This window comes from Neofelis nebulosa, chromosome 8 (assembly GCF_028018385.1).
Source record: "Neofelis nebulosa isolate mNeoNeb1 chromosome 8, mNeoNeb1.pri, whole genome shotgun sequence".
NCBI classification, from domain to species: domain Eukaryota; kingdom Metazoa; phylum Chordata; class Mammalia; order Carnivora; family Felidae; genus Neofelis; species Neofelis nebulosa.
In genome coordinates this window covers 77,379,071-77,404,720 of record NC_080789.1, presented here as the reverse complement: position 1 = coordinate 77,404,720, position 25,650 = coordinate 77,379,071, and the positions used below count along the sequence as shown (strand labels likewise).

At 38.8% G+C, this 25,650-nt stretch overlaps 1 protein-coding gene and 1 non-coding gene across 3 annotated transcripts in view; one reads left to right on the top strand and one right to left on the bottom strand.

The window, feature by feature from the left end:
• PKP2 (plakophilin 2) overlaps positions 1–25,650 on the bottom strand; it is a 94,894-nt gene that overhangs the window by 55,298 nt on the left and 13,946 nt on the right. For both annotated transcript variants that reach the window (XM_058743128.1, XM_058743129.1), the window contains exons 2-4: positions 24,034–24,146; positions 22,630–23,330; positions 11,284–11,419 (exon numbers count right to left, since the gene is read on the bottom strand). In XM_058743128.1, coding sequence (XP_058599111.1) covers positions 11,284–11,419; positions 22,630–23,330; positions 24,034–24,146 — 950 coding nt within the window. The remainder of the gene's footprint in view (positions 1–11,283; positions 11,420–22,629; positions 23,331–24,033; positions 24,147–25,650) is intronic.
• On the top strand, positions 15,236–15,339 carry LOC131484176 (U6 spliceosomal RNA). The gene has a single exon (XR_009248081.1). It is a non-coding gene; the product is annotated as a U6 spliceosomal RNA (small nuclear RNA).

The following is a 25,650-nucleotide window of genomic DNA, read 5'->3' as shown; positions in this document are numbered from 1 at the left end:
TACCATGATCTGAGTGCATTCTCACAACTCTTTCTAGTAGGATTATTATTTCCGCTTTATAGGTAGGAATGCCAAGGCTCAGAGACGTTAGTATCCTCCCCAAGGTCACTGAGGTAATTAGGATGCTGGGCCTCACGCTTCCCTGAGTGACTTCTGAGTGTTAATACTCAAACCACCAAGGGTCCTGCCTTCCAACCCAGCAGGAAGAACAAGTTAGAAGGAGGGTTGGCTAGTAGAGAGGAAAAGCAAAAGAAATTAATGTGCCCATTTTTGAAATGCTGATGTGGAGTTCAGTGGGATGTCCAGGAAATAGATGGACACATGGTTTAGAGCCCAAGGGAGAGAAGGTGGCAGAGATGCAGGAAGTCATCAGCATCTAAATCATATAGGGATGGAAGTCACAGGAGTGGATGAGGCAGGTCAGGAGATGGTGCTGAGGAAGAAAAGTCCTAGGAAGGCATCTCAGGAACATAAACATTTAAGGGACAGCTGATGATAAATTTTTCACAGAAGAAAGCTGAAGGAGCCAGAGAAATGGAAAAAGAACCAGGAGACTCTGGACCAAAAGAAGAAAGGTTCAAAAAGGAGAAGAGGATCAAGTATGATAAATGGGCTGAGTCCTAATCAAATAAAATAAGGATTAAAAACTTGCCACTGGTTTTAAAAGTTTATGATTTAGAATTTTGATCTTTATATTCAAATTATAATTGCCTTTTTAAAAAAGATTTTCTTTTTTTTAATATAATTTATTGTCAAGTTGGCTCACATACAGTGTATACAGTGTGCTCTTGCTTTTGGGGGTAGATTCCCATGATTCAACGCTTACATATAACATACCAGTGCACATCCCAACAAGTGCCCTCCTCAATGCCCATCACCCATTTTCCCTCTCCCCCTAAGATTTTATTCTTAAATAATCTCTATACCCAACATGGGGCTCAAACTTACAATCCCAAGGTCAAGAGTCACATGCCCCAGAGACTGAGCCTGTAATGTCTTCCATACATAAATTCAAATGCTATAGCACTATGCTTAATATTAGCAGGATTTTGTTCATGTTGGGTTATAACTTAATACTTAAATTTTTCTACCACGCATATGTATTTTTAGGTTTCAGTGTGACTTTCATGTTTCATTATTCTCAAAACCAGTGTTTGTCCTAGTTTTAGAAAAAGAGCCAAGAAGGCAAGCACAGCTTTAATCACATATGTAAGCAAAATGATATTTATAATCAAATTAGCAACTTAAGAGATCGTAGAAATCTAGCCCAATTTGAGAAACAAAAGAAAAATTCAAGTAATTCCATATTAGAAAATGAAAGCATGCTTAATAATGCCCAGCTTTTTAAAATTGGTAATAAAAAAAGATTTAAACATTTATCTGAGTTAATCATAGAAAGGACTAATTTTTAGACGAATTCGTTTCACCTATATGTATAAAGAGGGTTCATTACTAGTTAAATACATTATTTTTTTAAATCTTGGGGCTCCTGGGTGGCTCAGTCAGTTGAGTGTCCCAACTTCGGCTCAGGTCATGATCTCACAGTTAGTTTGTGGGTTCGGGCCCTGCATCAGGCTCTGTGCTGACAGCTCGGAGCCTGGAGCCTGCTTTGGATTCTGTGTCTCCCTCTGTCTCTATTCCTCCCCTGCTCACACTCTGTCTCTGTCTCTCAAAAATAAATAAATGTTAAAAAAAAATTTTTTTTAAATCCTTACATATTCTTCCCATGGAACAAACATACAGGCAAAGGGCAGTGAGAACTACTCAATAATTATGTAGCTTTTAAAACGAGAAATAATCTAGATGTGGGGATAGGTTTTAAAGTAATACCTAAAATACAGATGTCATGAATAGAAATACTGACAAATTGGACTTCAGAAGACTTTTTCAATCCTGCATGATGAAAGATACAATAAGATGCATAACACTGGATTATATATAATATTATGCATAATAGATAATGAATTCCTACCAAGCATTAAGGAGATACAAATCTTTGGAGAAAACAGTCCACAGAACTCTTTTGCCTGACTCTACTTAACTGATATGTAGGATTAGTCACATTCTTGTTTCCCTCTGGAAATCCTACTGATTCCCTGAGAATTATCAAAGCTGAGAGGTTACTCTATGTTGGGCTTTGCACTCCAATTTTTACTAGTTGAGTTACAAATTTACTAAGTATAACTTACATGTTTCCCAATGTACTTAGGCCAACTGTACTTGTTACTGTAATCATGTAATTTATTTACCTGTTAGGTAAACGAATGAAATTTAAGGGTGAAAAGAGTTCTGTTTCTCTGAAAACTAATCTGCATGCTTTGGAAAGACTAGATAAAGGAAAACAGCTTTAAAACGCTCTGTAATTATTTGTGAACAAAATTAATGTAAAAGACTACGGGAAATGTAAAAATTCAGATACGGGTGAAATCAGATGAATCAGTGTCATTAAGTTCTCATTTCACTTTAAAGAAACTAAAAATTGCAGATGACACACAATGGGCATAGTTTATGCAAGATTATGACAAACTGTGTGTGTGGTAGTGTGTATAACTAAATTTTTTTTCCTTTGTAACTGATTAAGTGACCAACTATTAGTCTTGATTTCAAAAAAACAGGAAAGTTTTTACCATAAAGAGATGGCTTTTTTTTTTGCTTATTAGATTAACAAAAACAAACACAAAAGAATAATCTCATGGTAGTAATGGTACATATAAATGGGCACTATGATGCAATGTTGGTGGGGTTTAAGTCTACACAATCTTAGGTGGAATTTATTAGGGAATTATTTATCAAAATTAATAATGACTCAATAGTGACAAGGACTGGATTTACCTATCATCTGAAACAATTTTAAAAACCAGACAAAGCATACAATGGTTTCGATAATTGGTAACGTAGCAATGATGGATAGTGATCCCTAAGGGATGGATAACAAGCAAGGTGAGCCCCACTGCTGTCAAAGATCACTGTATGGAGAGAGTTCTCAGGCTGCTGTGTAGTGAGGTAAAACCCAAATGGAATTCAACAAGCAGAGTTCAGGAGACAGTGCAGGATCCAAGAAGAAGAGTCCGTAGGGGAGAGGTACCAGTGAGAAAGCGGCACAGAAAGAGAACTCCTGAGGTTGCAGAGGGTCTCCATCTAATATTCAGTAGAGTATTAATTAGTGCACGTGTGTAAGAAAATTGCCTGAAGCCAGGGAAATAACCAACTAACCAACCAAATAACCAAAGGACTTAAGGGAACAGCTCCTCATGGTCACACAGGCCCAAGAACAGTGTCTATTCTCACTACCCAGTCAGAAAACCTCATAATTCATGGTGCATTAGTTTTCAGAATTGTCTTGCTTTAAGAAGTGGGGATTAATTCGTTCTAGAATAAATGCTGCTCTGGTTCCACCTAGCAAATCTCAAAAGCAAGATTTAAAAGGGTCAAACTGATTTCAAGTAACTTGAAATGTTAGGTGGAGACATAGAAGATAGAAAAAAGACTCAAAACTTTTAGAGATGAAAACCACAATTTATGAATGAAAGAAAATCCCTGAATGAGATTAATGGCATATTAAACTTTACAGAAGAAAGAATGAGTGAATTTAAAGCATAGCAAATAACACATATCTAAAAAAGAAAACATACAGAAAACAAAAACTAAAGAAAAAGAATAGAGTACAGATGAGCTATGAGACAACTTCAAGTAGCCAAATATATATGTAACAAGTTCCCAAAGGACAGAAAAAAAATCTCTGAAGAATTAATGGTTGAAAATTTGAAATTCCAACCAAAGTTCCAAAATTTGATGAAAAGTAAAAAATCTACAAATTTAAGCTCAATGAGCTCCCAAGCACAAGAAACCTAAGGAAAACTACACCAAGGCACATTATGACCAACCTGCTCAATGCTAGTGATAAAAAGAAAATCTTAAAAGCAGGCTGGGTAGGTGGAGAGAGTTACAGTATGTACTGAGGAACAATGAAGATGACAGATGATTTCTTGTCTGAAGCAAAGCAAGTAAGATGACAGTGAAGCAACAACTTTCAAGTACTGAAATAAAAAACTGTCAACCTAGTGAAAAGACCTCTCAAAAGCAAAGATGAAATTCCTTTTCAGACATACAAAAGCTCAAGGTAACCACCAGGGGACCTTGCACTAGAGTAAACGTTAAAGAGAATTCTTTAGGCAATGGGAAATAACATGACATCTACACAAAGCAATGAAGAGCACTGGAACAACCTAGACGAAATGGACAAAGTCTTTGAAAGACACACACTACCGAAGTTCATTACAAAAAATACAGAGCCTCCAAAGCCCTGTTACCAATTAAAGAAAATGAATTTATAGTTGAGAACATAGCTTCCTTAGCACAGCAGGCAGTGTGCCAGTCTCATAATCTGAAGGTCCTGAGTGTGGTTAAGAACCTCTCACAAGAAAAGTTCAAGTCCAAGAGCTTTGCTGGTGAATTCTACCAAACATTTATGATGGAAATAATTCCAATTACAATCAAACTTTCAGAAAATTGAAGAGGAGAGAACACTTCCCAATGTATTCTATTACTCTCAATCCAAAACTGGAGAAAGACATTACAAGAAAAGATCAATATCCTTTATAAATATAGCTGTATAACTGCCTTAACAAAGTTTTACCAAATTTAATTTTAAAAAGGTAACAGTATATCGTGACCAAGTGAGATCCCAGGAATGGGATAACACTTAAAGACCAAAGTAATTTACCATATTAGCAAAATTAAGATAAAAACCATAGAAATATTTTAATAAGTGAATAAACATTTGATAAAGTCCAAAAACCATTTCTTTTTTTTAATCTAATGTTTATTTATTTTTGAGAGAGACAGAGTACGAGTGGGGGAGGGGAAGAGAAAAGGGGAGACACAGAATCTGAAGCAGGCTCCAAGCTCTGAGCTGTCAGCACAGAGCCCGACGTGGGGCTCGAACTCACAAACTGTGAGATCATGATCTCGGCCAAAGTTGGACACTTAACTGACTGAGCCACCCAGGTGCCCCCCAAAACCATTTCTGAGTAAAAACCAAAACAAAATTCCATAAAATTAGGGATAAAGGTAAGTTCTTCAACTTGATATTGTGATGTATGAAAAACCTACGGCTAACATCATATTCAGTGGTTAAAAGCTAAAAGCTTTTTTTCTGAAGACTAGGAACAAGGCAAGGATGTCCACTCTGACCACTTATATTCAACATAGTATTCAAGTCCTAACTGGAGTAATTAGGCAAGAAAAAGAAGTGGCATCCAAATTGGTAAAGAAAGAGCAAAGCGGTCACTATTTGCAGATGACATATTATATAGAAAATCCTAAAGATCCCACCAAAAGTTTACTTGAACTAATCAATGAATTCAGTAAAGTTGTAGTATATAAAACAATATGCAAAATTTTGTTGCATTTTTGTACATCTGTAATAAACTATCAGAATTAAGAAAACAATCCCACTTACAATTGCATTAAAAACACACACACACACACACCTGGGAATAAATTTAACAGAGGAGAAGATCTGTCCACTGAAAATTATAAGACATTGATGAAAGAAACTGAAGACACAAATAAATGGAAAGATGTTCCCTGCTTATGGATTAGAGTAATGCTGTTGAAATGTGCATACTATCTAAAGCAATCTACAGATTCCATGCAATTTCCCATCAAATGGTATTTTTCACAGAAATAAAACAAATAATTCTAAAATTTATATGGAACCACAAAAAGATCCTGACTAGTCAGATCAATCTTGAGAAAGAAGAATAAAGCTGGAGGCCATCATGCTTTCTGATTTCAAAACTATATTAAAAAGCTGTAGTAATAAAAATAGTATGATATTGGCATAAAAAGACATGCAGATCAATGGAACGGAATAAACAGCCCAGGAATAAACGACACGTATGTGGCCAATTAATTTACAACAAAAAACCCGAGAATACACAACAGGAAAAGGAGAGCCTTATCAACAAATGGTGCTGAGAAAACTGGATGGCCACATGCAAAAAAAAGTGAAACTGGACCACTATCTCATACCATACACAAAAATTAACTCAACTTAAAGTCTTGAATGTGAGACCTGAAACTATAAAACTCCTAGAAGAAAACATAGGCAGCAACCTCTCTGATGTCAGTCTTTGCAATGATTTTTTGGATATGACACCACAAGAAAAGAACAAAAGCAAAAAGAAACAAGTAGGACTAGATCAAACAGCAAAGGAAACTATCACAAAATGAAAAGACAACCTACGGAATGGAAGGAAATATTTGCAAATCATAAATCTGATAAGGGGTTAATAATCAAAACATAAAGAACTCACGTGACTCAATAGCAAAACAACAATTCGATTAAAAGATGGGCAAAGGACCTGAATAGATTTTTCCAAGGAAGACATACAGATGGCCAACATACAGAAAAGGTGCTCAGCCTTCTTAATCATCAGGGAAATGCAAATCAAAACCACAAGATATCACATCACACCTGTCAGAATGGCTATTACCAAAAAGACAGTAACAAGTGTTGGCAAGGATGTGGCCAAAAGGGAACCCCTGTGCACTGTTGGAGAGCATATAACTTGGTACAAACACTCTGAAAATAGTATGGAGGTCCCTCAAAAAATTAAGACTAGAACTACCTTATGATCCAGTAATTCTACTTCCGAGTATTTATCAGAAAGAAATGAAAACACTAACTCAAAAAGATATATGAATTTCCATGTTTACTGCAGTATTATTTACAAAAGCTATCGCATGGAAACAATCTAAGTGTCCACTGAGGGATGAGTGGATAAGGAAAATGTGATATATATATACACATTGGACTATATTCAGCCATAAGTAAGAAGGAAAAACAGCTATTTGCAACAACATGGATGAACCTTGAGGGCATTATGCTGAGTAAAATAGACAACGAACAAATACTATATGATCTCACTTATATGTGGAATCTAAAAACAAACAAACAAACTAACCAAGAAAAAACAAAATCAAAGATACAGAGAACAGACTGGTGGTTGCCAGAGGTGGGAGGTTTGGCATGGGTGAAATGGGTGAAGGTGGTCAAAAGGGACATACTTCTAGTTATAAGTCAAGAAGATGTAATGTACACCATGATGACTGTTATTAAGAGTGTATTGTACATTTGAAAGTGCTAAGAGTAGATCTTAAAAGTTCTCATCACAAGAAAAAAATTCATAACCGAGCATGGATGGTAACTAGATTGGTAATCATTGATATGCATATATCGGGTCATGTTGTACACCTGAATATACTGTTATATGTCAATTATAACTCAATTTAAAAAATAAAACAAAGAGCAGGAAAAGGAAATGGTGTTAAAAATACTAAAATATAAAATTTTTTCCATTCTTCCAAAAAAAAAAAAAAACCCACGTAAAAATCCCCCAGATTAAATTCCTAAAAACAAGCAAAAACTTACAGGTAGCATCATACTTAATAGTGCAATAACAACCAAATGCTTCTGCCTGTGATCAAGAACAGGACAGGTCCACTTTCACTTCCTTGTAACACTGTGCTAGAGGTTCTAGCCAGTACCAAAGAAAAAAAGGAAAAAGAAACCTAAGTCATTAAGATTGCAAAGGAAGAAATAAAACAGTTTTTATTAGCAGATGGCATGATCTATGTAGAAAATCTGACAAATCTACAAATATGCTACTAGAGCTTAGAGTGAATTTAGTAGTGTCACAGGATACAAGATCAATATACAAAAAATCAATTATATTTCTATATACTAGCATTGAACAATCAAAAATTGAAGTGAAAAAAAAACCCAGACCATGTGTAAAAACATTTAGAAATATTATATCTTTAGGGATAAATCTAACAAAACCCATGAAAGATCTCTGGAGTAAAAACTACAATACACTGCTGAGAGAAATTAAAGAAGACCTAAATAAATAGTGAAATGTACCATGGTCAGGGGTCAGAAGACTTAATATTGCTTAGATGAAAATTCTCCATACATTAATCTACAGATTCAATGCAATCTCAAACAAAATCCCAGCAGTTTTCTCACAAATAAATTGACAAGTTGATTCTAAAATTCAAATGGGACTGTAAAAGACCTAGAATAGCCAAAATCACTTGAAAAAGAATAAAGTCAGAGGACTAACACTAGCAAACTTCAATATAAAACTATATTAATATACAAAACTATAGTAATCGAGACAGTGTCGTATTAGCAAGAAGATAGACCAATAAAACATCAGTGAAATACAATACATGATACAGAAATAGACTCATATAGATGTGATCAATTACTTTTCAACAAAGGCACAAAAAGGAAGTAATACCAAAATAATAATCTTTCCAGCAAATGGTGTCTAAATAATTGCATATATACTTTTTAAATGTATATTTATTTATTTTGAGAAAGGGAGAGAGAGAGCTGTGAGCACAGAGCCCAACACGGGACTCAAACCCATTAACTGTGAGATCATGACCTGAGCTGAAACCAACAGTCGGACGCTTAATTGACTGAGCCACCCAGGTGCCCCTGCATATGTGTTTTTTTTTTTTTTAAAGGAACGTCAGTCTACATTTGCAATATATACAAAAATTAAACCCAAACAGATCATACACTAACTATAAAATCTGACAGTTATAAAACTTCTAGAAGAAAATATAGATTATCTTTGTGACATCAGAGTACAGAAAAATTTCTTGGATAGATCATGAAAAGCACAGTCCATAAAGGAAAAGATTTATAATTAGACTCCATCAAAATCAAAAACTGTTAAAATAATGGAAAGACAAAATACAACTGGGAGAAAGTATTTCCAAATCACATATTTGAAAAAAAAAAAGACATATCCAGAATATAGAAAGAACTGACAAAATTCAATGACAAGAGAACAAAAACCCAAATAAAAATGGGCAAAAGAACTATGAGGTATCACCTCATATCTCTCAGAATTGCTAAGACAAGAAACAACAGGTGTTGGCAAGGATGAGGAGAAAGGGAAACCCTATTGCACTGTTGGTGGGAATGCAAACTAGTGCAGTCACTCTGGAAAACAGAGTGGAAGTTCCTCAAAAAGTTAAAAATAGAACTACTGTACGATTCAGTTATTGCATTACTAGGTATTTACACAACAAATACAAAAATACTAATTCAAAGAGATACATGCACCCCTATGTTCATAATAGTATTATCAACAATAGCCAAATTATGGAACCAGCCCAAATGTCATTGACTGATGAATGGATAAAGTACTGGAATATTACTCAGCCATAAAAAACAATGATATCTTGCCATTTATGGTGATGTGGACAGAGATAGAGAGTATAATGCTAAGTGAAATAAGTCAGAGAAAGACAAATACCATACAATTTCACTCACATGTGGAATTTGAGTAACAAAACAAATGTGCATAGAGGGAAAAAGAGAAAGAGGCAAACCAAGAAACAGACTCTAAGCTATAGAGAACAAACTGATGGTTACCAGAGAGGAGGTGGGTGAGTGGATGGGTTAAACAGATGATGGGGATTAAAAAGTACCCTGTTGTGATGAGCACCGGGTGTTGTATGGAAGTGTTGAATCACTGTTTTGTGCACCTGAAACTAATGTGACACTGTATTTAACTGGAATTTAAATAATTTTTTTAAAAGGAAAAACGGGTGCCTGTGTGGTTCAGAGCCTGTTTGGGATTCTCTCTCTCTCTCTCTCTCTCTCTCTCTCTCTCTCTCTAACTAACTAACTAACTAATAAGTAAAATAAATAGTTTGGCAGTTTCTTAAAAAGTCAAACATATACCTACCATATCATCCAGACATTCAACTCCTAGGTATCTACCCAATAGAAATGAAAACAGATTTGTGCATATATGTTCGCAGCAGCTTTATTTGTACTAGCCCAAACTCAAATATCCATCAACAGGTGAGTGAATCAACAAACTAAGGTGTATCCATACAATGAAATACTGTTCAGCTACACACACACAAACACACATATGCACACATCTTTTGATATTCACAACATGGATAAATCTCAAAAGATTAAAGCTCAGTAAAAGAATCCAAAGAAAAAAGCATATATATTACATAGTTTATATAAAACTCTAGAAACTTTAATATATTGTATAGTAACAGAAAGCAGATCATTGGTTACCTGAGGAGTGGAAGTGGGTTAGGGAGGGGTCAGATGTTTGGATTATAAAGGGGCACAAAGAGACTTTGGAGATAATGGGTATGTTCGTTATCATGATTGTGATGGTTTCATGATGGCTAAACATGGTAAAATTTAATTGGACCTTAATAAAGCTGTTAAAAAAATGAACAAACAAAACTGGTACATTTATACAAAAGAAATCCACGTAGCAACTTTAAAGAATGAAATAGGGCTAATATATATCAAACATTTCTAAGATATAGCCTTAAACGAAAACAAAGTGCAGACTACTATAACCTGCTACCATTTGTAATTTTGTTTTAAACGAAAAAGGATACTGAACCAACCCACCCAGTAATTGTTTCTACACGTATAGAATATCTCTGGAAAGACACCCAAAAATGATGTGGGAGAGAGAGACAGGGAAAGAGAAGGGAGGGAGGAGGAGAGAGGATAGGAGAGAAAAAAAGAAAAAGTTAAATGGGGGGTAGGTTTGGAGTAGGAGGGAAACTTAGGTTCACTGCAAACCTTTTTCAACTATGATTTTTTCCTGAACAAATATACCACTTTTTAAACAAACATAAAATGACCTAGTGATTCCATCTGGGAGGTGGTCTGCCCTGTACGACACTTATGGGAATGCCAAAAGATATATGTACAGAGCTGTCTATGGAACCATTTTCATAACTGCTTAATGAGAAAACCGCAAAACATTGTTTACATTTAATATATATTTAAATATAGAAAACAATAGTCTAAAATGCTCATGTGTGCTCTTGGTAGCTCTCTAACCCCCTCCTCTCATCAGAAAACTCTAAAAGTACACAGACTATGAACAATTGTTGGCTTTGGTCCTAAAGCGGGAGATTGGAGAGACAGACAAAGAGGGGAAGGCTTGTGTGGAGACTTACATTCTAAGTTTCTGAATTGCAGTAAATTTTTTTTGGTACTGAGTATATATTCCCTTTTAATTAAAAAGGCTCGATGAAGACTTTTATTTATTTTATTAACTTGTTATTTAAAATTGACCCATAGTTGACATATAACTCAATAAAGATTTGTTTTTAACTTAAATTACTGGTTTCAGCGTGCAGGGCCACCATAATGGATGTCAAAGTGTGGTAATTTTACAGTGGACTTAAGATGATACTCACCCTTTTCCGTGCTTCAGATTTCTGGAAGCACTCGTGCTGTATGAAAGTAGCTGCCGCAGAAATTCTGGGTGATGGTGTGTGGTCTGCATCCAGCATGCTCACTGCTCGCTCCAGAGTCATCTCCACGTCTGCATTCCTAGACAAACAGTCACGGATTCAGCAGAGTTCCAAACCTGCTCCCTCCTGCCTACCAACCTGATCTTTCAGAGATGACTTGGCTAACATGGGGAAGCACCTAGAACACCTTGGCTTTTCTTCAGCCAAAAGAAAAATCATCATCTGAGGTCAGAAGGCGTAGGAAGCTAGCAGTAGAAATATTCCACCTCTGATCAGACTGGCCTCTGAGAATGTCACTGAATTAAGTAGCAGCATAATATATATCAAAGAAAGAAACTGAACTCACTGAAGATAAACATGTGTAGTATGATAATTACATCTGAAAAGGTCACTTCAAAGGCACAATAAGACTTTACGTGGAATTTAAAATAAATTTGGTCAGACCTACCCTATGACCCAGCAATAGCACTGCTAGGAATTTACCCAAGGGATACAGGAGTACATAGGGGCACTTGTACCCCAATATTTATAGCAGCACTCTCAACAATAGCCAAATTATGGGAAGAGCCTAAATGTCCATCAACTGATGAATGGATAAAGAAATTGTGGTTTATATACACAATGGAGTACTACGTGGCAATGAGAAAGAACGAAATCTGGCCCTCTGTAGCAACGTGGATGGAACTGGAGAGTGTGATGCTAAGTGAAATAAGCCATACAGAGAAAGACAGATGCCATATGGTTTCACTCTTACGTGGATCCTGAGAAACTTAACAGGAACCCATGGGGGAGGGGAAGGAAGAAAAAAAGAGGTTAGAGTGGGAGAGAGCCAAAGCATAAGAGACTCTTCAAAACTGAGAACAAACTGAGGGTTAATGGGGGGTGGGGGGGGGTGGGTGATGGGTATTGAGGAGGGCACCCTTTGGTATGAGCATTGGGCGTTGTATGGAAACCAATTTGACAATAAATTTCATATATTGAAAAAAAAAATAAAATAAATTTGGTCATAGAAGTTAAAAATTATTTCTGCCATGGTAATGTTACACCTGTGGAATGAAACACCTTCCCTCAACAATCATTAGGTTTTTCTCAGAGCTGTTCGAAACTGTTATTTCACCTAAAAATGAATTTTAAAATAAGCATCCTAAAAATTTTTTTTAATGTTTATTTTTGAAAGAGAGAGAGTGCACAGAGGGCACTAGTAGGGGAAGGGCAAGAGAGAGAGGGGATCTGAAGCGGGCTCCGTGCTGACAGCAGAGCTGGATGTGGGACTTGAACTCACGAACCGTGAGATCATGACCAGAGTCACAGTCACTTAACCAACTGAGCCACCCAAGCACTTCTAAAAGTATTCTTATTTAATAAATATAAAAGTATGTAAACAGTAAAATTCAGGAAAATTGGGTTTGTTTTGTCCAAATAAATCATGCTGATGTGAAGAATTCATCAGGAAAGGTAATGATTAAAGACAATTATAAACATGCTTTTTCTTGGGGCACCTGGGTGGCTTAGTCGGCTAAGCGTCTATCTTTAGCTCAGGTTATGATCTTGTGGTTCACGAGTTCGAGCCTCATATCGGGCTGTGTGCTGACAGTTCAGTCTGGAGCCTGCTTCAGATTCTGCATCTCCCACACTCTCTGCCCTTCCCCTGCTCACGCCATCTCTCTCTCTTTCTCAAAAATAAATAAAAAACATAAAAAAATTTTTTTTTAAAGATTTAAATATGCTTTTTCTTGGGACACTTGGGTCTCTCAGTCAGTTAAGCATCTGACTCTTGATTTCAGCTCAGGTCATGATCTCACAGTTTGCGGGGTCAAGCCCTGTGTAGGGTTTTGCGCCTGTTTGGGATTCTCTTTCCCTCTCTCTCTCTCTCTCTCTCTCTGCCCCTCCCCTATTTGTGATTGCGCGCTCTCTCTCTTTCTCAAAATAAGTAAACTTTTAAAATATGCTTTTTCTTAAAGAAAACAATTTTATAAACATTCTGTTACCATTTGTTTTGCCATTATAATGACATTTGGTTTATGTCTTTCTAGTAGCATACTTTTGTCCTTTACTAATTGCGGGTATTTATAGTGATGATGATGAAATCTGATGCAGTTTGACTCAAGAGAGGATAATTTATAGAGGACAAATAAAATTGCCACTTGTAAAACAATACCTCCCAAACGCCTCATTGAACTGGTGTTTTTCTCCCCTTTTATTTCTGCCTAGAGGGTAACTGGGTTAGGGGACCTATTATCACTGTGGATGTTAACACATTCATGCTTCCTTAAGCATTGACTCAGAGAAACCAGACTGAGGACAGCAAAATCTTAGAACTGTGGCTAAAGACATGCCTTAAAGGTATCCTAGGACTCTGGCTTCAAAAAGAGTACACCTGATTCATTCCAGGTAATGGAGAATAAAAAAGACAGGTTGGCAGGGTGTTTTCCAGTATCTGTTAGCAAGCACAATGAATACAAGCATAGCATATTTTACTGTACCTTACTCTACTGTGCTTTGCAATACTGCTTTTTTAAAAACTGAAGGTTGCAGCAACCCTGTGTTCAGCATGCCCATCAGTGCCATTTTTCCAGCAGCATTTTTCACCTCATGTCTCTGGGTCACGTTTTGATAATTCTCACAATATTTATATTATTGCTATGGTGATCTGTAATCAATGATCTTTGATGTTACTATTGTATTTCTTTTGGGGCACCACAAACCACACCCATGTAAGATGACAAACTTAACCCAAAAATGTGTGTATTCTGACTGCTCCACCAACCAGCTATTCCCCCACCTCTTTCCCTCTCCTCAAGGCCTCCTTATTCTCTGAGACACGGATTGAAACTAGGCCAATATTAACTCTACTGTGGCCTCTACGTGTTCAAGGGAAGGCAAGAGTTGCATGTCTCTCACTTCCAATCCAAAGCTGGAAGTGATCAGGCTCAGTGAAGAAGGCATGTTGAAAGCCAAGACAGGTCAGGCTCTTGGAGCAAACAGTTGGCCAAGTTGTAAATGCAAAGGAAAAGTTCCTGAGGGAAATTTAAAACGTTCCTGAAGGAAATTCAAAATCCACTCCAGTGAACACACAAAGGGTAAGAAAGGGAAACAGCCTTATTGCTGATACGGAGCAAGTTTCAGCAGTCTGGATAGAAGATCAAACCGGCCCAACATTCAACCTTCCCTTAAGCCACAGCCTAATCCGGAGGAAGGCCCTGACTCTCTTTAAATCTATGAAGGCTGAGAGAGAGGAGGAAGCTGCAGAAGAAAAGGTGGAAGTTAGCAGCGGTTGGTTCATGAAGTTTAAGGAAAAAAGCCGTCTCCATAACCTATAACTGCAAGGTGAAGCACTTGTGTAGAGGCTGCGGCGGGTTACGCAGAAGAGCTAGCTACGATATTTAAGAAAGGTGGCCACACTGAAAAACAGATTTTCAATGCAGCAAAGCAGCTTTATATTAGAAGATGCTATTTAGGATTTTCATAGCTAGGGAGGAGAAGCCAGCACCTGGCTTCAAAACACAGGCTCTTTTGTTATAAGGGCCACTGCAGCTGGTGGTTTGAAGTCGAAGCCAATTCTCATTGACCATTTCCAAAATCCTAGGGCCCTTAAAAATTATGCTAAATCTACTTTGCCTGTGTTCTGTCAATGGAACAACAAACCTTGGGTGACAGCACATCTGTTTGCAACATGGTTCACTGAATTTTTAAGCCCACTGTGGAGACCCACTGCTCAGAAGAAAAAGATTCCTTTTGGAATATTGCTGCTCATTGACAATGCACCTGGTCACCCAAGAAATCAGATGGAGATGTATGAGATTAATGTTGTTTTTATGCCTACTAACACAATATGCACTCTGCAGCTCAACGATCAACAAGTAATTTGGGGCACCTAAGTCTTATTATTTAAGAAATGCATGGCTTCAGGAGCACATATGCTAAAATTGGAATGATATAGAGATTATCATGCTCCTGAGCAATGATAACACGAATATTCGTGAAGAGGTCTATGGTTTTTAGAAGTCATGGGAATAAAATACACAACATAAGGAGTATAGTCAATGATACTGTAGTAGCGTTGGTGACAGATGGTAGCTACGCTGTGGTGAACATAATGTATAAACCTGTTGAATCACTATGTTCTCTACCTGAAACTAATGTAACATTGTTTGTCAGTTACACTCAAAAATTTATTAAAAAAAATACACTGCATAAGGCTATAGCTTCCATAGATAGTAATTCCTCTGATGGAGTTGGGCAAAGTAAATTAAAGAACTTATGGAAAGGATTCACCATTCTAGATGCCATTAAGAGGATTCCTGATTCTGGGTGCCTGGCTGGCTCAGTTGCAAGAGCATGTGACTCTTGATCTCAGGGTCCTGAGTTCGAGCCTCATATTGGGTGTAGAGATTACCTAAGTAAATAAAACTTAAAAAATAAATAAGGAGCATTCCTGATTCATAGGAAGAGGTCAAAATATCAACATTAACAGAAGTTTGGGAGAGGTTTTTTTCAACCCTCATTGATGACTTTAAGGGGCTCAAGACTTCAGGAGTGGTAAGAGCAGCAAGAGAACTAGAAGTGGGGCCTGTAGATGTGACTGAATTGCAGCAATCTCATGAACTTTAATAAAAGACGAGTTGCTTCTTATGGATGAGCAAAGAAAGTGGTTTCTTGAGATGGCATCTACTCCTGGTGAAGATACTGTGAAGACTGTTGAAATGACAACAAAGGATTTAGGATACTACATCAACTTAGCTGGTAAAGCAGCAGGGTTTGAGAGGATTGATTCCAATCTTGAAAGACGTTTCTACTGTGGGTAAAACGCTATTGAACAGCATCACATGCTACAGAGAAATCACTCATGAAAGGAAGAGTCCATCGATGGAGCATACCTCATTGTCTGATTTTAAGAAATTGCCACACAATACAGCCACCCCAACCTTCAGCAAGCACCCCCGTGACCAGTCAGCTGCCATCAACTTCGAGGCAAGACCCTCCACCAGGAAAAAGATTACAACTCTCTGAATGCTCAGATGATGGTTAGCATTTTTTAGCAAGAAAGTATTTTTTAAAAAATTTTTAATGTTTATTTTTGAGAGAGAAAGAGAGAGGCAGACTACAAGTGGGGGAGGGGCAGAGAGAGGGAGACACAGAATCTGAAGCAGGCTGCAGGCTCCAGGCTGTCAGCACAGAGCCCGACGTGGGGCTTGAACCCACAAACTGTGAGATCATGACCTGAGCTGAAGTCGGACGCTTAACTGAGCCACTGAGGCATCCCAGCAAGAAAGTATTTTTTAATTAAGGTATGTACACTGCTTTTTTAGACAGAATGCTATTGCACATTTCATAGATTATAGTGTATACATAACTTTTGTATGCACTGGGAAAACAAAATATTCACTTTATTGTAGTGGTCTGGAACCTAACCCACCATACCTCTGAGGTATGCCTGTAAATCCTCTCTTATATCAGGCCAACCCACTAATGTATGCACGTGTGCACATGTGAGCGTGTATAGTATTGTGAATGTGTGTGTGAGTGGGTATAACACAGGTGTGGAGATAAGAGTAATGGGACTCATGACTAAAAACCAATACCCAGTGCTTCTGATACACATGTTCAAACATACAAGTGTTATGTCATGAGTACAAGGGTATTAAGAATGAAGCAGAACAGTTTTGGCATCTGTACTGAGAATTACATAATGATCTCATATTTTAAAATGTTGTGCCTCAGGAGTCAATTTAATGGGTAAAAATGTAGGCTATTATCATTAAATCCAGAATTTGAGTCACTTTTATTTAGTAGAAATATACCATTTAAAAGAGATGGAAATAGTTTACATGCATGGACTCCAATGCCTTTACAGAGAAATTAAAACTGTAACAGTCTCAATCTCAGTGGCAATTTTAAATCTTTACCATCCATCACTACAGGTGCTTCAACTGATGGAAGATCATTTATAACATAAGAACAGCCTTCTGTTCGATGCAGTTTTTTTTTTAAGACTAAGCCTTTAATCCATTTTATAAGTCATACATGACGCAGGAAACCTTGAATTTCCCAACACTCTTAACACCCACAAATAATTCCATTACTCCTTTATTTTCCTGAACATGATTCATAAAGAAGCTCTCTATCCACTGCTAATCAATCCAGTGCTACTTCATATTATCATTGAAAACAATTCACAAACTAGTTTCAGCCTGTATTGGGTGCCGCTGTCAGTGCAGAGCCTGCTTCAGATCCTCTGTCCCCCTCATTGTCTGCCCCTCCCCGCTTCGTGTTCTCTCAAAAATAAAAATGAACATTAAAAAAAAAATTCCCAAACTGAAGGAGCACTTCCTCTTTAAGAAGATTTGCAACAGTGGTCAGGGTGTGGATTTTCCATTTTGTTACTGTCTGTGCAGTCCAGTGAAATCTTTGCGTGTCCCTATCCCCAGCTAGACCTATTCCAAATTTCCTCTATTCTCTCACAGCATTCCTCCCGACCCCTTCCCTCTCTCTTCCTCTTTCCTCTCTCTCCTCTTCCTTCCCTCTTTACTTCCCACCCAATTACAAAGCACTTCCTGAAGCCTACAGAAATGTGCTTGGGAGATGGCACTGGGGTGGGGGTGGGGGGGTAGGGAGGGGGCAGGGAGGAGAATCAGGAAGAGTAGTTGCACCTGGGCCCCCATTTTCACCTGAACACATTCTCCAGAAGTCTTTTTTTTTTTTTTTAACCACTTCAGAGAATGTTAAAATGATGTCAATGTATATGAAAAATGCAAGAGGAAGCAGTGTATGGTATCATTGATCAGAATATGGGATGATGTAGGAAAAAATAAAAAATGGTACTTTTTCATGTGTGCAATCCTTCAGCAACCAGTGTTCCTGCCAGCTAACAACACAGCCCCACCCGAGGCAGGTCCCCAGATATTCTATGTATTAATGGGGCTACACCTCAGAGGGCCAAACAAACATAAGACGATGAATGGAGAGCTCCCGCGTGTGGTCAGATGCTCAGGAAATGCAATTCCCATAAAGATTGAAGTGTGATTAAAGCACTGCTTTGGGAATATGCCTCTGGTGGAGACACGTACTTCTAGAAGCCGTTTTGAGGGAACTGTAAGAGTCTTAGCTGAGGCAATAAAGCCTTGAACTGGGCCATTAAAAATGGAAATGGAAAGAAAGATATAGCTGAAAGAGACTCAAATCAAAGAACTGAAGAGGTTGGTAATTAACAGGATGTGGAAGAATTTTTCTGTTCTGTGCTGCTGTCACAAACTTCACTGGTAATCCTACTAGAGATTCAATCTCTCTCCAGAGGCTCCATCTACTAATCTCAGAGCACAACGCTCTTTTGTTCTCTGAATTTCCATAACCTAGCACTTGATGATGTGTCTCATTTTCTTTTTCACTGATCCTCTCCAGGCCGTTTCTACCTCTTGCAGTGCTGGGTACACAGGAGGAGCCTAATATTCATTTGTTGAACCACTAGTTCCCCACAGGTACGAAAATCGTATTTTCAGAAAAACAGACCTGGAATGTTTTATTTGGTGATTTCTTAAACCTTTCTCAGCAGTGTGATTTAAACAGATACTGACTGTCTTTTACTCCAATGTCTTGGTTTGCAGCTACCTTAGTAACTGGCCAGCCATTCTTCTTTTGGAAAGAAAGATCCATTGTTTGATATCTTATGTTATTATGTAGGTTTATAATTCTATCTAGCTACTCCGTAGGAATGTTCCACATACATGAAAGACCTCTTCTTTACACGTGGGGCTTCCACTAGACAGACAGACAGACAGACAGACAGAAAGAAAGAAAGAAAGAAAGAAAGAAAGAAAGAAAGAAAGAAAGAAAGAAAGAAAGAAAAATATAGATTCCAAAAACAGGGGCCAGAATGCAGGGCAAAGGAGAACACAGGGTGTGGTCCCAGAGCCAGGGCTCTCAGGAGGCAGCCTGGAGAGCTGAAATGCCATGGGCACACTAAAGAAAGGGAGACATAGACACCATAAATCTAGGCATTAGGCATGGATGTCACCTTGATCACCTATTCTCCTCGTTATAGGAAATACCTCTGACCCCTTCTCCTTTTATGAAGAGAACAAAAATTTCAAGAAGAGTTCGTTTTTATGATTTCTCTAGAATGGCAACTTAGGAACTGTCAAGAATATAAGTCTTACCCTTTATTCTAAATTTCTTGACTCCCAAGTGTTCCTTCTATTCTTTTAGATAGGATTATTCTAATGAAACCTGCCCTGTCCATTACAACAATAACCCCAAATAGCATAGTTAATACTTCTAGAATCTGAGCAACAAAAAGAACTTAGATTGCAAAAAGTAAAGAGTTTCTATTTCATTTCCTCCTTCCTTAATTCTTTCGTTCTCAGGGCACCTGGGTGGCTCAGTCGGTTAAGCGTTCGACTTCAGCTCAGGTCACGATCTCACAGACCGTGAGTTCGAGCCCCGCGTCGGGCTCTGGGCTGATGGCTCAGAGTCTGGAGCCTGCTTCCGGTTCTGTGTCTCCCTCTTTGTCTGCCCCTCCCCCGTTCATGCTCTGTCTCTCTCTGTCTCAAAAATAAACGTAAAAAAAAAAAAAAATTAATTCTTTCATTCTCTTGCCATATGTTTATATAGTGCCTATACTGGGCCTGCCTCTGTTTTAGGGTACTGAGAATATGAAGATGATAAGACACTCACAGGAAGTTCAAAGTCTAGAGGGAAAGCAGGTAAGAAATGAATAACCACAATGTATTATTCTGGTAGAGACACCCACACAGTGCACCTATCTGGGGCATCTAGATTGTGAGGGGCATCATCAGGAAATAGGCAGTATCTGAGCCACATCCAGTATCATGAGTAGCCAGGCAAAAGCAGAGCTACTGGGGGCAAAGAGACAGACAGAGAGAGACAGATGGCTAGATGGAAAAAAAGGAAGGCAGTAAGGAAGAAGAAAGTGAAGAAGTTTCAAGTGGTTTGTAGTGGGGGGGGAGTGTGTGCAGATGGCGGTGAGAAAAGGTGAAGGAGAGTAGAAAGAGATGGGACTGGAGTGATAAGCGGAGGTGAAAACACGGGCTGGTCCATGTGTACCATGCTGCATAGTATGAAAACTTGGTGGAATTATGGAAAGGTTATAATCTGGGCAGAGAAACAATTAGATTTGTGAAGATCATTCTAATGGCCAGAGAACAGTTCTGAGTGAGTAAGACCAGAGGAAAAGACATATGTGCAATGAAGATGGACAGAAGGGTAAAAATTTAAGGCCCATTAAGGAGGTTAAAATATGGTGATGTGACTGGGGAGGGGTGAAGATAAGCATGACTTCTAGGTTTGTAAATGGAACGACTTCAGTATAAGGAGATGGTTAGGAGTAGACAGTAAGGAGGAGCTAATAAATCTAGTTTTTCATATACTGAGTGTAGGATGTCCAGGAGGTTGCTGGAAATGCATGCAGATCTAGACAGAATTTCAGGATAGAGGATGGTTCTGAAGATAAAACTTTGGGAATCATGAGGATTCATGGTACACGGGCCTCTCTGGAAGAGCACCCAGACCAGGAAGAGGAAGGTTACCAAAGATGACCTCCCCGGGTATGCAGAAAAGGAGCACTCAGAGAATATGAAGATGTGGCTTGAGAGGTGAGTGGAAAACCAGGAGAGGCTGATGCCCTGGAAACCAATGGGAGAGAGAACTTCAGAGACCCTGCTGTCTAATGTTGCCCAAAGGCCGAGTATTATAAGGACTAAATATGTGTCTACTTTGGATGTAGCAAAAAGGCAGCCATTGGTGAGGACAATGTTCCAGTGAAATGGTGGGGACTGAAGCCAAATGCAGCAGAGTGAGGAGACTGAGAAGTGACAGGGTGGCTCAAGAAGCATGGGGACACACAGATGGAAGAAGAGAAGAAGGCTAATTGTCAGAGGATGTGGCATGAGAGTTCTGTTATTGCTAAAATCACTGTGTGAAAACTGTGCCAAGCACAAATCTTAGGATATAGTAGGCATTTAATAAATTTTAAATTGTCCTTTTAAAAGCCTTGATCAGCTTTTTCCTCCACAAATAATGACCTCATGCATTTTCTTCTAAGTATGTTCATATTGACAAAGATCAGCTTTCAATAAGAAATCTTAGAAGTCTCGGGGCACCTGGGTGGCTCAATCAGTTAAGCGTCTGACTCTCAATCTTGGCTCAGGTCATGATCTCACAGTTCGTTGAGTTCACGTCCCACACTGGGCTCCATGCTGAGAGTAAGAAGCCTGCTTGGGATTCTCTCCACCCGCCTCCAACTTTCAGTCCCACCCCCACTTGTGCTGGATCTCCCTCAAAATAAATAAACTTAAGGAAAAAAAAAAGAAATGCTAGAAGTCTCATGCTCAGTTTTGCTTTATAAAACATATTTCCTGCTTCAAGATTAGATGAATCCTAGTATCTTTTATCACCAGGGCCTGCCCAGTCAATGAGTATTAAGTCAATTTCTCTTACAGGGATCATGAGAGACGACAACTTCCACTAAGCAATTTTAGAAATTAAAACAACCACATATTTAATATTTTACTATAATAATACTACATCATTATTTTGGGAGTTACTGATTTAATAATCAAGTAATGTCTCAACCTTTTTCTCTTAGTAACTTCCTCAGTTCATGAAATTTGTACTCCATCATTAAACCTGAATGAGTTAAGTTCCAAAGGTTAGATGAGCCATAAAGTCAATATGAGAGGGAAAAGAATGACTTAGAAAATTTGATGAATTATTCAGTATTGCCAAAAAAATACCCTCCAAATCACTGCTGCTAGAATCAAAAAGTAAAAGCATCGGTATCAGCACCTAGAAATTAGCTGATTTCCTTACTTAACTCTCCATCTTTTTAGGACAGTAGTCATCAAAATAGCATATGAAGTTCACTCAGCATGGGCAGTAAGCATTTTTCCCTTCTTTCCTTCATTTCAAGGAATGATTGAGCAAATGCATGCAATTACCCATTTCTTGGTCTACTCTGGAGTTAGCTCCCATTCAGAGCAGCTTTTCACACAGCCAAGGGGTGGCCAGCCCTTCAGCCGGCATCTAATTTGGAACAGATGGACTAAATGTCACATTTCCCCACAAAGCTGCCATAGGAACAGGTAGCTTGGCCCCTGTCCCTGAGGTAAATAGGCTAATCTGTCAATTAGGCAGCTGCCTGAAAAGTCATTATTTTAATCACTTATCTCTGAAAGCCTTTCTCTGTGGCCCCAGAAGTGCCAGCTCACACCCTAAGGCCTGTGGGAACAGAATGTGCTGGCACTGACTGTCCCACAGACTGACAAGGGGACTCACCCGAGCTGGGAGTCGGTGAAAGCGCTTCTCTCCGTGAGCATGTTCCCACTTCCTCCACCTGCTGCCACTTGGCCAACAGTCATGTGTGTCCTCCTCCCGCCTGAATCCACAGTGACACTGGGCCCGGCTTCCCTCACCATGCGAGTGCTGTGGAAGGAGCTCTGATGCCAGGAGGACCGAGAAGCCTTGTTCTGAGTGACAGGCTGCAGGGGCACCAGTGGCCTGACCTGCCCAGCGGCAGGCCCTGAAGTCAGATAGTTCTCTTTCTCCAAAAGGTTGCCCATGCTGTGACTGGTCCCGGGCCTGGGGTACGTGAGCACCACCGGGTTGACGGGAACAGGGTCAAAAACGGCGTCGTTAACAGAGCCGTACTGGTACTGTCTGTGGTAGGTGTCATAGTGGCGATGTTTGCTCATGGCTGCAGAGTGACTGAAACCAACAATCTCGGAGCGAGCATATCTAGGTGGCAGAAGGAGGGTGGATCTCCTGCTGTCTTGGTGCCGCAAAGTGTGCCCGGTCTGGCTTCTGTGGCTGTACTGGTAATCGCTGTGTGAGTAATGAATCCTCTCAGGGCTGCTGTCTGGAGAAATCTCAAGTCTCCTCAGAGGCTGCCTCAAGGATCGTTCTTCCATTGACTTCTGTGAACTGTACTGTGCGGTTCCTCTCCCCCAGCGATTTTCATAAGTGGCAGTGGTGCCTGGCTGCAGAGAAATCAAGTTTAAATGAGGCATAAATCAGTTTTCATCTCTGTTGAAGACCAACTACTCCATGACTATTACATAAGATGTCTGTGTCTCTGAATCACATGAAGAGGTTGGCCCCTTTTCTAAAAAAGAGACTTCGTTATTTGTACTAAGTTTTGTACTAAGATTTGATACTATTTTATTGCAAAAAAATTTTTTTAATGTTTATTTATTTTTGAGAGAGACAGAGAGAGGGGTAGAGAGAGGGAGACACAGGATCCAAAACAGACTCTGCACTGTGAGAGCAGAGAGCCCGACGTGGGGCTTGAACTCATGAACCACGAGATTATGACCTGAACTAAAATCAAGACGCTTAACTGACTGAGCCACCCGGGTGCCCCAGATGTGACACTATTTAAAGTCCCCGGTTTTCCATGGTGTCCACACAAAAGCAATCTTCATATAATTCATCTAGGAAATGGCAATATTTGGGAAAGATAAATATTAAAAAATAATCAATGGAAGGGGTGCCTGGCTGGTTCAGTTGGTAGAGCATGTGACTCTTGATCTCGGGATCATGAGTTCAAACCCCACGTTGGGCACAGAGCTTACTTAAAAATATAAAAATAAAAAAAAATAAAGATCTACAAAAAAATATCTATGGAAGCTTAAAAGTGTTTTCATGGTAATTTGATAAGTAGGTTATTCTTTGGTATCCTACCTTTAGCATATCATAGGTTTTAGTACCAGGAGAACGCCCACTGGCAAAATCATTTTCAACCAAGTGCAGGTTATAGACATACTCAGGAACACTGCTGGTTCGATGAAGATTTCCTGAAATCAAGCATATAGTAAAATATTAAGTAGGCCAACTGGTAGTTAAGGATTATATAATAATAGTGTACTTTAAATTTAAGTAATTAAGACCAAGTATTAGTGTTTTTAAGTGTTGCTTTAACATCACCCTTAGATGTGGGAAGTGAAGAAAGGTTTCACAACATTCTTTATGAGCTTTTCAACATGAAAGTTGAAAAATAAAAAAATATTTTTAAAAATCAGTTATTACTTTTTTTTTTTTTTTTTGGTAAGAAAAAGGAACAAAGGGGAGAGAAGATTTTCACAAAGATCCAAAAATGTTTGTTATAATACTGAGGAATTGGGGAATCACTTATTGGCTTAGGTGGTCCATCCCATAAATTTTCCATTTCTTAAGTCAGAGGAGGAGAACTTTATTCCCAGGGCAGGAATTCAGAAGCTTCCTGAGAAGGATGTAGGTGTAGGCAATAAATATAATGGTGACAAATATAACAGTGACTCAACACTACTAGATAAGACAGCTTGTAAAAACAGTAAGGTGGGTCACTGTGGTCAAAGAAAACATAGATCAGCTTAAAAAGGGCCAAGCCTGGGGTTGAGGTATTTGGCAACATGAGTTAGGCAGGAGACGAAAATCAACCTCAGAACTATAGATGAGTGCTTTTGTGTACTTACAAGATTCTCTCTTAGTTTGGTGGTCCAATTCAGCCCACTCCTCTACAAACACAGTAGGAGGCAGCCCTCTCTGCTCACTCTGGGGGGCTGTAGGGCCTTCTCAATGGATGCAGATCTCTTAAAATACTTCTCTTTGAGGAGGGGGTGGTAGAGGGCAGTGTTGTGACCCTCTTCTACCTCCTTTATCTTTTTCTCAGCTTTTTTTTTTTTAATGTTTATTTATTTTGAGAGAGAGAGAGCAAGCGAGCAGGGGAGGGGTAGAGAGAGAGGAAGAGAGAGAATCCCAAGCAGGCTCTGCCCTGTCAGCGCAGAGCCCAATGAGGGGCTTGAATCCACGGAATGGTGAAATCACCACCTGAGCCAAAACCAAGAGTCGGATGCTTAACTGACTGAGCCACCCAGGCGGTCCCTTCTCTCAGCTTTGTATTTGTTCTTCTTTTATAATCTCCCACTGCCTTAAAAATAATAATAATGATGATGATAATCCAAATAATCACAGATCTGGGGCGCCTAGGTGGCTCAGTCAGCTGGGTGTCCGACTTCGGCTCAGGTCATGATCTCACGGTTCGTTGAGTTCGGGCCCCACGTCGGACTCTGTGTTGGTGGCTCATTGTCTGGAGCCTCCTTTGGATTTTGATTCTGTGTTTTCCTCTCTCTCTCTCTCAAAAATAAATAAGCATTAAAATTAAAAAAAAAATCACAGATCCGTAAAACTTAGGAAATTTCTGGTTCCCTGATTTTAACCAAAATTTCCTTTTCCTTTAAAAATCAGAGGAAAAAATACTCAATGAACTCTCTCAGGTTTCACACTCGTAAAGGATGTGGAGAATAAAACACAGGCAGTGTC